This window comes from Canis lupus, chromosome 3 (genome assembly GCF_003254725.2).
Source record: "Canis lupus dingo isolate Sandy chromosome 3, ASM325472v2, whole genome shotgun sequence".
Taxonomy (NCBI): Eukaryota; Metazoa; Chordata; class Mammalia; order Carnivora; family Canidae; genus Canis; species Canis lupus.
In genome coordinates this window covers 59,272,714-59,288,178 of record NC_064245.1, presented here as the reverse complement: position 1 = coordinate 59,288,178, position 15,465 = coordinate 59,272,714, and the positions used below count along the sequence as shown (strand labels likewise).

The window sequence follows — 15,465 nt, the reverse complement described above, 5'->3', positions numbered from 1 at the left end:
GACTGACGGGCAAGGGAAGAGGGGGAGCAGGGACGACCATGAATTTCCCAGCGGCTGATCACATTTGGTAAAATCAAATTTCAGATACATGAGAAAGTGGGTCTCATGGTGCTCTGAGAAGCCCAGAGACAAACGGGCCAGAAGTCAGGCCTTTCCCTCTGTCCAGAATGGAGTTGTGTCCCCACCCCCACCCCCCGCCCTATCATATGCAGAAGCCATACCTGCGGTGAGGTGGTATCAGCAAGGAGGGCCTTTGGCAGGTGACTAGGTCATGAGGTCATGGGGGATGAGATCTGTGCCCCTTATAAGGGGGGGGGGACACCGGAGCCCCCTCTCTCTTCCATGTGAGGGTGCAGCAAGAAGGTGGCCACCTGCAAAGCCAGGAAGAGTGCTCTCCAGACCCTGGGGCTGTGACCTGGGACTTCCCAGCCTGGAGCGCTGGCAGCAGCAAATGCCCTTCATTAAGCCTTCCTTCCAGTTTGAATCTGGAGGCTTGCTCAGCCTGGAAGGATGGCTCCCAGTCTCTGTCCTGCGCTGACACGGTGGCCTCAGGACGCTTCCCCTCTTGACTGGCGAGCATCACCCTTTCTGGTTTGCCCATCAGGAAGTGGCATGTGTCAAAGGAAAGGATTTGCCCGACACCAAGCTGCTGGAAGTTCCCAGCACCCCTCTCCCAGCACCCCCATACTTCCTGCCTGAGTCTCTAGGTGACTCTTTAATTTACACTCCCCGGCCCCCCTGTCCTGGCTAAACATTCCTACCCAGCTGTTGAACTGAAGCTCATTCCCCACCACCTCCTCCAAGAAGCCTGCCCTGCCCACCCATCTCTTCAGGAGAGTGACGATCCCCATCCTCCCACAGCACCCCCCAAGCTCTCTGTGTTGTCGCTGTCCATATGCACGTTAGCTTCCCCCATTGGAGGGCAAGCTGTCCAGGGCAGAGCCTGCAAGTTACCCTGCTGTGTCTGGGCATCCGGAACGGAAGAGAGTTCGTGTGGGGCTCGCTGCTCACCACCTGCAAGCCAAACCCCATCACAGGCCCTGGAAACAGATGGGAACAGATCGTCCCCCGAATCTGGGAAGGCTGAGGAGCCTGAAATTCATAGTCGATGGCTCACTATCACTCACAGCCCAACGTCCAATTCAAGAATCCCACTATCACAATTTGTAAAACAGTTCCCATCCCAACACAGATATCGGAGTCCAGCTCCACCCTTGAACATCAGCCCTAAAATCACAGCCACGGCCATTTCTGAAGTGAGTCCTGTGGGCCACCTGCGGGCCAGCTCTTCCCCTGGGTCACCTCCTTTAGCCTGTATAACAAACATCCTCACCCCATTTCATAGAGGAATAAACTGAGGCCCCAAGAGGGACCTGCCTAGGGCCCTATGGCTAGCAAGGGGCAGGGCAGGGCTGGGACTGGATCCCATGTCCCTCTGAGTGTAAAGCCAGAGGTTTTCACCTAGAGTCTGGGCCACCACAGAGGCAGCTGGGTCAGTGGGAAGAGAGATGGGCCCACGGCCAGAGAGAGTCAGGCACCGTCTGTTGTTCTGGAGCTCGGGTCCCGGGAACAGAGCCTTCCCTGCAGCAGCTCTCACTCACTCACAAAGCAGTAAGCATTTCTTTCTTTCCATCCTTGACATTTTGTTCATGTTGAGAATATTTTGATTGCAGACGACAGCATCCCAGGTTGAGAGCACAGCACGGGCACAGGTGCAGAGGTGTGAACTGGCGAAACACATTTAGGAAGCCATAAATAACTCAGAGAGGGGTCTGCTATGCAGCTGGCAGAGGAGGAGCACGATGGGCATGAGGCTGGGGTGAGCTGGGGCACGGTTTTGAAGGCCTCACATCTTATTCTACCGGCAAGAGGGGGGTCATCGTGGGGTCCTGAGACAGAGGGGGCTCTGGCCCTACTGCCCTTAGAAAGCTCTCACCAGAGGCTGCTCAGCAGGCAGACAGGTGGGTGGTTCTGTGCCTTTACTGTTTGAATTACTAGCTGGTGCTTCTTCTCTCCATGGAGTCACCATGGTCACCCCCACCACAACCAAACCTGGACTCCCTCGCCTTCCCTTGGGCTTGTAGGGCCCTTACCCTCAGACAGACTCTATCCTGCCCTCCTCATTCACTTGAGTGATACAGAAAACCCACGTAAAGGAAAGCCAGGCCAGGACACGAAAGGACATTCACTTTCATTAAGGAAAACAAGCCAGGCCCCAGAAAGCTGGGGAGCTCTCGCTGGCAGCAATTCTAAGACTCCCTGGATGAATAATATATGAATAATCATATAACTTTGCATTTTTAAAATGCTTTAATCCAAGGGCTTTGAGCCCTTTGAAAATCATGAATCTGATTCAGGGAACATTCCCTAAACACCTCCTCTCCACGCTGGGCATGTGCCGTTCCAGAATCATGGGCAATCGGGAAGGAGCTGCAAGGTGCATGGGTGCCTTGCTCAGTGGAGAATGATGAGGGTTGGGGAAAGAGCTTTTGCACAGGTCTGGGCTAAGTTTGGGAACACAAGAGGGAAGGTGTTTCTCTCCAAGGTCAAAAGCGAGAAGTGAGCTGACTCCTAGGGAAAGCTGAAGTCCACGGCGGAGGGAGGGACCGCCAGACAGGAGCTGTGGGCTGGGGGAGAGCACAGCCACTTCCAGAACAGGAGCCAGGCAGACAGGAGTGAAGGAGACGCAGCCTGGCCTCTCTGGGCACGCCCTCCTGGTGCCTCCCGCTGGCTGAGCCCCACAGCAAGTCTGACGCCAGCCTGGGTGACCTCACCCACAGGGGGACCCTTGGGGGCCAGAACCGGGCGTAGGGGAAGGGCAGTGCAGGGGTCTGCAGGTGGCAAACAAGCCTGGCCTGCACCGTTTCTTGGGTACCCAGAAGCACAAGCACGTGGTCCTCATGACACCCTTCTGGGCATGGACATCATTCCTACTGTCTTTTACAGCTGCACGAGCTACAGCTTACAGGGGTTATGGGCTGAGGTGTGTTCCCCCTAAAAGTCCTATATTGATTCCCTAGGCCCCAATAGCTCTGAATGTGACTGTATTCGGAGGGAGAATTTTTCAAGAGGTGATTAAGTTACCATGATGTCAGCTGGGTGAGTCCTGATCCACTATGGCAGGTGCCCTAGAGAGAGGAGGAGAATGGGACACAGATGACCTGCCCACACCTTGGTCTCAGTCTTCCAGCCTCCAGAAGGGGAGACAAGAAACATCTTTTGTCGAAGCCCCCGCCTGGGGTGCTCTGCTATGGCAGTCCCAGGAAAGAAGACAGAGGAACGTTCCAAAACTAGCACAGCCAGGAAGTGGTCCGGGACTGCAGCGTCTCCCTGCCCCCAGAAGCTTGCAAAGGGGCCGAAGGATGTCCAGGCTGAGCCGGCACAGCCCCCAGCCCCTGCACAGAGCAGATGGTCAGAAATGGCACACATGGGTGCCTGCCACCACCACTGCCTATGTCAAGGGCCTGATGTACTTACTTCCTGCCAGAGCCTGAGGTCTCATTACTGCTCCAAGAGGCCCTTATTAGGAACGACGTCTAATCTGCTTACGATGTAGTTAACCCAAAGCAGACACCCCTTATTGTAGTGGGGGAGGGGGAGATAGCTGCTTCTAGTCCCCTAGATCAGAATTTGTGGTGACACCGACCCCGGAGTCACCCGAGGGTTCCTCTCTAAACCCAGCCTGGCCCTTTCGTGAAGAACCAAGGTCTCTTCAGGGTTTCACTGACCAAAACATGGGGCAGACAGATGATGCAAGGGATTCGGGCTGGGGGCACTGGTCCCCTTGTCCACCGCGACCTAATCAGAAGTACTTCAGCCCAACACTTGAATGCAAGCTGCATTTTTCCCCTTCTCTCTACGTTTATTCATTTCCTAGGGCTTCCCTCTCAAGGTACCACCAACCGAGAGTCTTAAACAACAGGAGCGTACTGTCCTGCACCCTAGAGGCTAGAGGTCCCGGATCACGGCATCAGCAGGGTGGTTGCTTCCACAGCCTGTGGGGGGATGTGCTCCAGGCTTCCCTCCCAGGTGCCTTCCTGGGCCAGGAGACCCCTGCCTTCATCTGCACAAGGTCTACTCCCCGTGCGTGCGTGTCTCCAGGCCACACTTTTCCCTTCTGTGAGGACACCAGTCAGGGTGGAGCTGGGCTCACCCAAATGACCTCTCTTTAACTTGAATGTCCGCAAAGACCCTGTCTCTAAATAAGGTCACATTCTGAGGTCTTGGGGGTTAGGACTCCATCAGGTGAATCAGCGACGGACACAACCAAATCCAAAGTATGTGAAACAGAAGCATCTAACTTCACGGTGATTATAGCCCAGGGGATCACTTCCAACGTCAAGAAATAGAACACAGTGGACTCCCAGGGGCCCCTGGGCCCTTCCTGACAATAACCCCCAGGGGTCACCAGGATCCTGCTGCTGATGTCACAGTGGCCTTCTTGCGCTGTGTAGTGTGCAACCACTACACCTCCAAACCCAGAGCCCATCTGGGCCTGTTATCTGAACATCACATCAATGGAATCAGACTCTGGAGTCTGGCTTCTTGCAGTCAACACCATATTTATAAGGCTCACCCCAGTTGTCAAGCCCAGCTTCCCATCACAACGGACTGCCAGAGGGACCAATGGTGTGGACACGGTGGTGCTTACATCCGTTTCCACCATGTGGACACAGCACTGTCCCTCGGGCTGTCCCCATGTGGGCCACTGCAGACAGGCTGCCAGGACCGGCCTGTGCATGCCTCCCTGCCCACCGGGAGCAGGGATGTCAGGGTGGACTTCTGGAGCAGCAGCGACATGGATCTTTGACTTTCCTGGGGAATAGCACCCTGTTTTCCTGAGTGTTGGCACCGATTGGAAGCAAATCTCAGGTAGGACTGAAAAGAACATCCAGAAGAAGTAGCTCTTCTGTTCTCAAGAGCCCGGCTTCCAGTGCTCCCCCGGAGGGCTGGCCGTTTCTGGACGCCAGCTCTGAGCCAGGCGGTTAACAACGTCACTGAGGATCATCTCCTAACCACCCTGAAAGGTGCTTGTCAGGCTGCCCTCTTCACAGGTGAGATGCTTCACAGGTGACAGGTGAAGGGGTTAAGTGACATGTCCAAGGCCACACACAGATCTGAGACTGGAACCCTGGCCTGTTCCCCTCTAGACCCTGTGCACGTTTAAATGTGAGGGAAATGCAGGCCGGTGAACAGGAGGTTTCTAAATCCAACAGCCTCATTCCAGGGTCAATCACGCAGGGCAGCACAGCACAGGCTGGCTCGGAGCAGGCAAGAGATCACTTAATTCTCCCCGGCCCAGATCCCTCCCTCTATTAGCTCCTGGACATCAGGGAATCCGTGTTCTGACTCCAACAAGCTGCCTTGGATGTGTTAAAACCTCAGGGCAATTTAATTGTGTTTTGTGTTTCATGACTTATAGATGAGGCCCCTAAGAGAGCCTGGTCTGACAGCCACGCAAGCATGTTAATAGAGCAGCAGCGATGCACGTTATTTCTGGTCTACTTAACAAGTGGACCACTCCTTGCTCTCCTGGAAACCTTTGAGGAGCTGCTCTCACCGGAGAAATCTCAGAGAGTTCATTCCTGGGAAGAAGGTGGGCTTTGTTCTCTGCCTTCCTGATCATTAGCCCCACAGTCATTTCAGATCCATACAGAGTGGCGACCAGTGCCCATGGTTAATCTGAAACAATCCCCCCGAGATCCATCTTTGGCTCCGGCCTTCGGCCACCCCAATCTGTCCCTGTCCTTGCAGGCCTCCTGTCCTCAGTGACCAAGGCTCTGGTGAGTGACCCACGGCCAGCACCCAAGCCAGGATGAGTGGCCCATGGCCAGCACCTCGTGGTTACAAAGCCCATTCACAGTGAGGGGAAACACAGGGCCACCCAGGGGAGAGGAGGGGGCTTGGCTCTGTCATACTGGATGAGAAAACAGAGTGTCAAGCCAAGCCACCCCAGGAACAGAGTGAACACGGGGCCAGAGCCGGAGCCCCACCTCTCCTGCACTTGTCCCAGCAGCGTTCTGGCCACAGGACCAAGGACACCACAGTTTCCAGTCTGCGTGTGTGTGTAGTGCGGGGAGGGGGTGATGCAGAAGGAATTCAATGAAACCGTAAGGTTAGTAACAGTAATAACTGGCCACAATGAGTTGACTTGGGTTCTCTCAAAAACTATAGATTGAAGTCCTAACCCCAAGACCTCAGAACATGACCTTATTTGGAAATAGCCATCATAGAAGTAATTAATTAAGCTGAGATCATACTGGAGCAGGAAGGCTGTATTCCCACATGACTGGTGTCCTTACGAAAAAGGGACATTTAGGGATGCCTGGGTGGCTAAGTGGTTGAGCATCTGCCTTCGGCTCAGGTCCGAGGGGATCTGGGGTCCTGGGATCGAGTCCTGCAGCAGGCTCCCCACAGGGAGCCTGCTTCTCCCTCTGCCTCTCTTTGTCTGTGTCTTTGCCTCTCTCTATATCTCTCATGAATAAATAAAATCTTTTAAAAGGGGGAGGGGGGCTCTCTGCTCCTCCCCGTTTGACAGACAGCCGTGTCTTCTGGTGCAGGGCCAGCCGCATCCCCAAAACATGATGGTGAAGGTCAGAGTGAATAGATGTGGCCGTATTGGGCGCCTGGTCACCAGGGCTGCTTTTAACTCTGGCAAAGTGGATATTGTCGCCATCAATGATCCCTTCATTGATCTCAACTACATGGTGTACATGTTCCAGGATGATTCTACCCATGGAAAATTCCACGGCACCGTCAAGGCTGAGAACGGGAAACTTGTCATCAACGGGAAGTCCATCTCCATCTTCCAGGAGCGAGATCCCGCCAACATCAAATGGGGTGATGCTGGTGCTGAGTATGTTATGGAGTCCACCGGGGTCTTTACCACCATGAAGAAGGCTGGGGCTCACTTGGGAGGCGGGGCCAAGAGGGTCATCATCTCTGCTCCTTCTGCTGATGCCCCCATGTTTGTGATGAGCGAGAACCACGAGAAGTATGACAACTCCCTCAAGATTGTCAGCAATGCCTCCTGCACCACCAACTGCTTGGCTTCTCTAGCCAAAGTCATCCATGACCACTTCGGCATTGTGGAGGGCCTCATGACCACTGTCCATGCCATCACTGCCACCCAGAAAGCCGTGGATGGCCCCTCTGGGAAGCTGTGGCGTGACGGCCGAGGGGCTGCCCAGAACATCATCCCTGCTTCCACTGGCGCCGCCAAGGCTGTGGGCAAGGTCATCCCTGAGCTGAACGGGAAGCTCACTGGCATGGCCTTCCGTGTCCCCACCCCCAACGTGTCAGTTGTGAATCTGACCTGCCACCTGGAGAAAGCTGCAAAATATGACGACATGAAGAAGGTGGTGAAGCAGACATCAGAGGGCCCCCTCAAAGGCATCCTGGGCTACACTGAGGACCAGGTGGTCTCCCGTGACTTCAACAGTGACACCCACTCTTCCACCTTCAACGCCGGGGCTGGCATTGCCCTCAATGACCACTTCGTCAAGCTCATTTCCTGGTATGACAATGAATTCGGCTACAGCAACCAGGTGGTGGACCTCATGGTCCACATGGCCTCCAAGGAGTAAGAGCCTCCTGGACCACCAGCCCCAGCAAGAACAAGAGGAACAGAGAGGCCCTCAGCTGCTGGGGAGTCCCTGCCCCAACTTAATCCCCCAACACACTGAGAATCTCCTGACCTCCAATTTACATCCTAGACCCCAAGGAAGGGGAGGGGCTTGGGGAGCCCTACCTTGTCATGTACCATCAATAAAGTATACTGTACCCAGCCAAAAATAATTAATAATAATAATAATAATAATAATAATAATAAATCAAATAAAAAGGAGGAGGGGGACATTTAGACCCAGACAGGCACACAAGGAGCGCAACATGTGAAGATGAAGGCAGAGATGGGGGTGATGCTCCTACAAGTCCATGAGAAGCAAGGATGCCAGCAAACCCCAGAAGCCAGCAGAGGCCTGGGACCAGTTGTCCCTCACGGCCACAGCAGGAACCAGCCCTGCTGACACCTTGATTCTGAGCTGCTGGCCCCAGAACCTATAAGAGAACACATTCCCAGAGTGTGAGCCCCTGACCCCCTATTTGTGTACATTGTAACAGCAGCCCCAGGAAACTACCACACTGCCCCTTGCTCAGCGGTTATGTGCAAGAGCTTTATGTTCAGGTGCAAACATCAGCCATTGCCAGCCCACTGCCCGGCCCTGGATCTCTCCGAGTCTTTGTGAGTTAAGATTGCCTTTGACAGCAAATACTTAAATCTCAACTCAGAATGGCTTAAACAGTAAAGAAAAGGTTCTGTCCTCACCAGGTAAGAGGTCTGGGGTGTGGTTACTAGAGAGTGTGGTCACTGGGACCCACTTAGCTCCTTGAACAGACCCCTGACCCACAGGATAATAGGCAATGAAGGGGCAGTGAGACGTGGCATAGCAGTGTCTCAAGCTGCTCCAGGGGTGCTCATTTGTGACACAGTGATAGTAAACTAACACAGTGAGGAACAAAATGATGGTGAAAGCAACCCCCCAGCCCCTTCACATGGCTCATGCATGCAGGAGAACACATCTGGAATGAATTAGCTAGGTCCTCATGCACCCACCTAGGTAAGTCTCCAGCAGCATCCTGTGCTATGAGCTGAGCACATTGCTAGAGGAATAAACCGGGCAGCCCTCTGTGTAGACACGGGTTACAGCGTGTACCATCACGACATGGTGGAAGTACAAGGCGTCATGGGGATAGTTGTCATCCACTTGGAGGCGCCTGTCTCTTCCTGGCCTGGGGGGGGATGGTCTAGCACCCACTCTGCATCAGCAACATCAAGTCTCCTGCTTTGGAAAGAAATCTAAAACCATAGTGTCAATGGTGGGAACATGGAAGCTTCTTAGTTATTTTCCAAAATTTTCTGCATGTTTTAAGTATTTTTAAAATCTTTTAAATTGGTTCTGATATGTGGGACTGACATTTAAAATCCAAGGATTTGGGGGACACCTGGGTGGCTCAGTGGTTGGGCCTCTGCCTTTGGCTCAGGGCGTGATCCCGGGGTCCTAGGATCAAGTCCTGCATCGGGCTCCCTGCATGGAGTCTGCTTCTCCCCCTGCCTGTGTCTCTGCCTCTCTCTCTCTATCTGTCTCTCGTGAATAAATAAATAAAATCTTTAAAAATAAATAAAGAAAAATAACATCCAAGGATTTTGACTAAACTGAGAAAATCTCCATGTGTCTCCTGGCACTTGTCTTTGCCACTCTATCGACAAGGGCCACTCCAGCTCTTCATCCAGATGGTCCAGCCGCCATGTCTCCCTCTACTGCCCCTCACCCCACTCATGTGGTCCCCCTCCTGCCCTCACCCTCCTTCTAGGGCATCCGAGTCCTGGATCTCCCTGAGAGCAGCACACTGGGCATGATGCGGTCCTAAGGGTCCAAGGACACATAATGCTGCCTTGCAGGGTTTGGTGATGCACGTGGCACAATCTAAGGGGCAGCTGGTTATGATCCATGACCAGTGCCAGGTGTTCCAAAGGATAAAGGTGTCTGGCCTACCTCATCAAGGGATAGAGGCCCTGCCTCAGCCCCAACTCTCCCAGAGGAGGATGGGATACCATATACTGAGCCTTACCTTGGGCCTCCTTTCCATGTTTCTATTTACCCTGAATCCTACCTGTTTCCACCAAGGTGGTGACAAAGTGGCCCCCTATTCACTGCCTGTCATCTGCCTCTGGCTCCACTACCCTTCTCCCCAGCTATGTCCCAGCTCAGGTTCCACCTCCTCCAGGAGGCCCACCTGTGGGACTCTAGACCCTCCCGTCTAGAACAGTGCCTACACGTTGTCTACCCTGTGGGAGATGAGCATGGAGTGAACCTGGCTGTGTGGCTGTCTCCCCCACTAGCCTATGAGCTCCCTAAGGCCCATGCCTGTGTCTTATTCATCACGCACAAGGCTCAGGGCAAAACAGACCTGCAGGGAATGATGAATGAGTGAAGTTACCTGTCCAAGGTAGCACCTGCTCCACCTGAGCAGGCATCCTGACTGTCTGCATCAATAGTCAGGCCTTGTGTTAACAGCAGGAGCAACCAGCAGAGTGGGGAGGCTGCCAGCGATCAGCCACACGAACAGGAAAATAAGCCGGCCTCTGAGATGCCCCCTCCAGAAGGAACCAGGGCTCTGGCCCCAGGCAGCCTCCCCTGGGACACCCAGAGAGAGGACATCTCCAGGGACACCCAGGGTCTGAGAGAGGTGGGAGTGGCCGCTCTGCCCAGGGCTCTTCTACAGCCTCTGACCCCAGGGGCCTCATCTGGACTCCGGACTGAAGGTCATTTTTCCAAATCCTCAATTGGACATTTTTTTAAATTTAGAAACAAAATGTTTAATATAGAAGTAATGCATGCTTGTTTTAGAAAAAGAGGCATAAAAGAAGTACATAAAGTAAACATGGAAGTCCTGCCTGCCTCCAGCCCAGCGCTATGAAGTGGGCATTGATCCTTCCAGATACTTGCCCCCACCACATGCGCACACTTATTTATTTTACAGTGGCAGGGTTTAAACACTGACATCCTGTTGCCTGGCCCCAGCGAAGTCTTGTGTGCTTTGTCTGTAGAGGTAGACTCTATAACATAGAATCTAATACTCCACATTCGTAACGATGTGGCTAAATAAATATTATCCACTGTACAGAGTCAAGAAATATATAAGACTCAGAAAAAAAATGTAATTCTGTGGCATTAAACCTACTACTCAAAAGAGAATCTTCTTTGGGTCGATGAAATAGACTCTTCTTTCATTCCTTCATTCAACAAATATTTACAGAGTACCTACGACGGAGCAGGCGCTGCTCTAACCGACAGGAAGAAGCAGGGAACACAGCGATAATTCCTGCCTTCTTGAGTTTCTTTTCAAGTGGAGAGAGGGAGACACTAAACACAGAAATAAATAAAACTTGGGTATGTGAGACACTACAGTCCAAGGGACAAAATGAGACAGGAAAGAATGCAAGGAGGTGCTAGGGCAGGGGTGAGGCGTGTGCCCGCAGCAGGGGTGAGGCGTGTGCCCCCAGCAGGGGTGAGGCGTGTGCCCATAGCAGGGGTGAGGTGTGTGCCCCCAGCAGGGGTGGGGTGTGTACCCTCAGCAGGGGTGAGGCGTGTGCCCCCAGCAGAGGTGAGGTGTGTGCCCGCGGCAGGGGTGGGACAGGTGCCCCCAGCAGGGGTGAGGCATGTGCCTGCAGCAGGGGTGGGGTGTGTCCCTCAGCAGGGGTGAGGCATGTGCCCGCAGCAGGGGTGGGGCGTGTGCCCGCAGCCACTCTGGCCCCTCCCTCCCAGCAGTGCCCACCTGTGCCCAGGCCCTGCCCTTCCAGACAAGAAGCCGCACATCCTGAGCCGGGCCTCTGGTAATGGGATGGCCAGCCAGGGCCCAGTGGCTGGGAAGACGCCAGACCTGTGAGTGAATTAGCTCCGGGCGTGGACCTCAACCAGCGAGAAGCAGGAGGTGACAGCTGAGCAGACACCTGCCTTCCCCGTGCCATTGCCTGCAGACTCCCCCAAATCACGGCCCTACCCTGCACGCTTTCTGGAGAGCCGCGGGGAGCCGAGCAGCCTGCTGGACATCACCCCAGGTCGCTGAAAAGCTGGCACCGAGAGGCCTCCCTCCCCCTTCGTGCTCACCACCCAGACTCACAGCTCACAGACATGTGTTCACACCCCAATCCCAGCCTCGGGCTCCGCTTTCCAGAGGACCAGACCTCAGACAAGATGCGATCTTAAACACACCACATGGCACTATCCTCACTTCAAGAGGCCACATGACAAAAACCCCAAGGAAGTGAGAGAAGCCCTGTGGATATTTGGGGAAAGAGCATTCCAGGCAGAGGAAACAGCCAAGTGCAAAGACCATGAGGCAGGAGCGCTGCTGGCGGTTTCTAAGAACAGCAAATAGGCTAGTGGGGCGGGAATAGGCCAGCAAGGAAGAGTGGGGTATGCCACCAGGGAGGAAGGGCGCGGTGAGGAGGGTGAAGTCTGAGTGAACCGGGAGCCATTGGAGGTCTCCGACAGGGCGTGACACAGTCTGCCTCTGGCCACTAAGTTGACAGACTGCAAGAAGCAAGAATGGAGGCAGGGAGGCCAGACAGGAGGCTGTTTCTATAATCCAAGCTCAGCAGGTGCTGGCTTGAGCCACGGTGGACACGGCAGAAAAGGAGAGGTTAGAAGGGGGATTCTGGACAGATTTGGATGGGAGGCGAGCAGACTGTGCTGCCATCCTGAAGGTGGGGGGCAGGGAGCAGCAGGGGGCAGGGGGCAGATTCAAGGGTGACTCCAAGACTCTTGGCCTGAGCAACTAGAGAGATGGGGTCGCCATCGACAAGATGGGAAGAGAGCAGAGAAGTGTGGCGAAGGACAAAAGCTTGTGCTCACACATGTTGAGTTTGAGTGTCCATCATACACCCCAGGGGGAGGGCACACAAGGCTGTGGCCAAGGGGGGCGACCCAGGACACAGAGGGACGTGGGGACGTCCGTGCTCCTGGATAGCACTGAATGCCTTGAAACTGGACGAGACCATAAGATGCCAAGTCCTGCATAATGAGGGGAGAGTCTGGGGACCTCCTCCTGAGCCCCTCAGAGTCCACGAGTAGGGAGCATGGGAAAGACAAGAAACTGCAAAGGATCAGTAAATGGGGGGCAGGGGCAGGGGGCACATGATGGCCTGGAAGCCAGAAAAGACTATTTCAAAGGACAAAGTCAAAGGCAACATATTGGGATGCCTGGGTGGCTCAGTGGTTGAGCATCTGCCTTTGGCTCAGAGTGTGATCCTGCCGTCTGGGGATCGAGTCCCATATCGGGCTCCCTGCATGGAGCCTGTTTCTCCCTCTGCCTGTTTCTCTGCCTCTCTCTCTCTGGGTCTCTTGTGAATAAATAAATAAAATCTTAAAAGAAAAAAAAGGCAACATATTCAGGGAGTGAACAACGTGGACACCACTGCTGAGCCTGAGGCACCAGCTTCCCTGGGGCAGTGGGGTGGGGGGGCACCCAGAGAGAAAGAGCCGAGCACAGGCAATACTTTCAAAGAGCTTCCGTAAGACCCAGAGACCGGGAGACACCACAGTGGCTCAGCAGTTGAGTGTCTGCCTTGGCTGGGGGTGTGATCCTGGGGTCCTGGGATCGAGTCTCGCATCAAGCTCCCCCAAGGGGAGCCTGCTTCTCCCTCTGCCTGAGTCTCTGTCTCTCTCTCTGTCTCCATGAATAAATAAATAAAATGTTAAAAAAAGAATACCCGGAGACTGGGAGAAGGGCTGGTGCCGCAGAACCAGGACAAGGAGAGTTTTATATGAAGATAGCTGACGATGGCGGGAATAAACAGTTTGCCTGCTACTGGAATGCTCCAGGAGGGAGGCACAGGCGGAGGGCGGGCTGGAGGGATGGGATGGGGCAGGAGCTGAGGGCCAGTCACCACTTCGGAGAGAAGAGAGAGTTCAGCCTCTTAAGAAGAGGGAAGGGGGAGTGATGGGAACAGATGCTGGTAAGTGCACAGAAGTGCCGTCCAAAGAATGAAGAGGACTGCTGACTGCTTTTATTTAGCAACAAAATAAAAGGTAAGGCCATCCACTGCGACTGAACTGGTGGCATTTCCAAGGAACAGGTGGATGGATGTTAAAGCAGGTGGACATGTGTGGGATAGACGGATGGCTGAGTGGGCAGGTGGGCGGATGGAAAGACAGACACTAGAATGGATGGATATTTGTTGGATAGATGGACACATGGACAGATAGATGAACACACAAGTGTCATAATGGATGGATATAGTTGGATGGATGGATGGATGGATGGATGGATGGATGGATGGATGGTTGAATGGACAGGTGTGAACATTAATGGCTGTTGGTTGACTGGAAGTTGGGCTAAGTAGATACTTCCCGGATATGTGAATGTCTGTTGGATACACAAGAAAGGACGAGTGGGTGGCTCCTCTCAGAAGTTTTAAGATGCTCTAAGTTCTTAAGATGCAAATTTCCAGGGAAGGTCATTGGGCAGCCTCATTGCTCCCAGGGGACAGACTTGGAGGCAGCTGGTTCAGAGCCCACATTAGTTGAGCACAACCCGTGCACTGGGTAGTGAGTGAGGCACTTGGCATACATCACATTGCTGATTGTCACGACATCCCTGTGACTAGAATGCCTGGGACCTTCACTGTCCAAACCAAACCGGGATACTGTTGAGATGAAAGCAAGCACCATCAGTAACTAAGCTATGAGCACAAGTGTCAGCGGGGACCAGTGGGTGGTCACCTTCCTTCTCAAGTGCCCCTCCTCGTCATCCTCAGCCACTAAGTGCCCCATATGAGCGGGCAACCCTCACCCCTGACCTGAGACATCCCTGCCTGTTTGCCTATGACCCTTCTCTGGGGACTACTGATGCCCTGCTGCATGTGACCCTCCTCGGCCGTGAGATCCTAGCTTCCCCTTTGCACCCACCCTTCAGTGTGGGAGAGGCCAGTCCACACTGTCCCCCTTCTGTTCTCACACTCTCCCCATGCCTGTCCTGCTGCGGCGAAGGGGAAGGGTCTGCGTTCGGGGAAAGCTGCGAAGGGAGCCAAGCACAGATGTCTCTCCTGCAACACCAGGCGCTGCTTTGTCCTTGTTCCGAAGATCAAAAATTCATCACAAAGTAAGAACCACAACCCAGGTCAAGAAATAGGGCATTACCAAGGGCTCCAGAAGCTCCCCTCCCCAAGCCAGGCCCCCATCCCGACCCAACCTTTCCCCCAAAGGTGACATGCTATCCTAACTCTTAAGTGAAACACGTCCTCTTCTGTAGAGAGTTGCCACTAGGCCTGCCTCCTTAAACACAGTGCTGTCCTTAACCGGCATTATTGCAACATCAATGACAGGCAACGAATCGTACTAATTTAAGGCATAAAATGTGATAAGTCCCGGGACGCCTGGGTGGCTCAGCGGTTGAGCTTCTGCCTTTGGCTCAGGACATGATCCTGGTCTGGGGATCGAGTCCCACATCAGGCTCCCTGTGAGGAGCCTGCTTCTCCCTCTGCCTGTGTCTCTGCCTCTCTCTGTCTCTCTCATGAATAAATAAATAAAATCTTTAAAAAAAAATGTGATAAGTCCTGACCCTGTATACGGGTCTCTCCCTCCTCCCCATCCCCTCTTCTCCCTGGAAGCCGCTGACCTGTTTTCTTCCAAGGGTTCCCACCAGGCCACTGTGGATCCTCTACAAGCCCCCGTGTGGCACACCTGCACCCCAGACCCCCCCGCCACACACACACATACCCTCTCTGGACCGCCACCCACCCCCCTACTGCCGATCACTGTGCCCTGACTGCACACTGGAGGGTGGCCGCCTGCCCGAGGACTGTAGACCAGCTCCCGTCTGGGAAACCCAGCAAGCTTCTCCACTGTCCAGAGGGCTGGACCGTACCTTCTGCACTAAGGTCCGAACCCCACCTGGAGGTCC

General features: G+C 54.0%; 2 protein-coding genes across 2 annotated transcripts in view; both read left to right on the top strand.

Moving 5' to 3' along the window:
- PPP2R2C (protein phosphatase 2 regulatory subunit Bgamma) overlaps positions 1-15,465 on the top strand; it is a 947,578-nt gene that overhangs the window by 220,352 nt on the left and 711,761 nt on the right. The window lies entirely within an intron of this gene.
- Positions 6,585-7,789, top strand: LOC112653839 (glyceraldehyde-3-phosphate dehydrogenase-like). Its single transcript, XM_025438123.3, has one exon. The coding sequence runs from the start codon at positions 6,585-6,587 to the stop codon at positions 7,584-7,586; it is 1,002 nt and encodes a 333-aa protein (XP_025293908.2). The 3' UTR covers positions 7,587-7,789.

Bases quoted from the DNA above. Each gene is read 5' to 3' on its own strand.
- LOC112653839 (XM_025438123.3), top strand. From the start codon at position 6,585: ATGGTGAAGGTCAGAGTGAATAGATGTGGCCGTATTGGGCGCCTGGTC.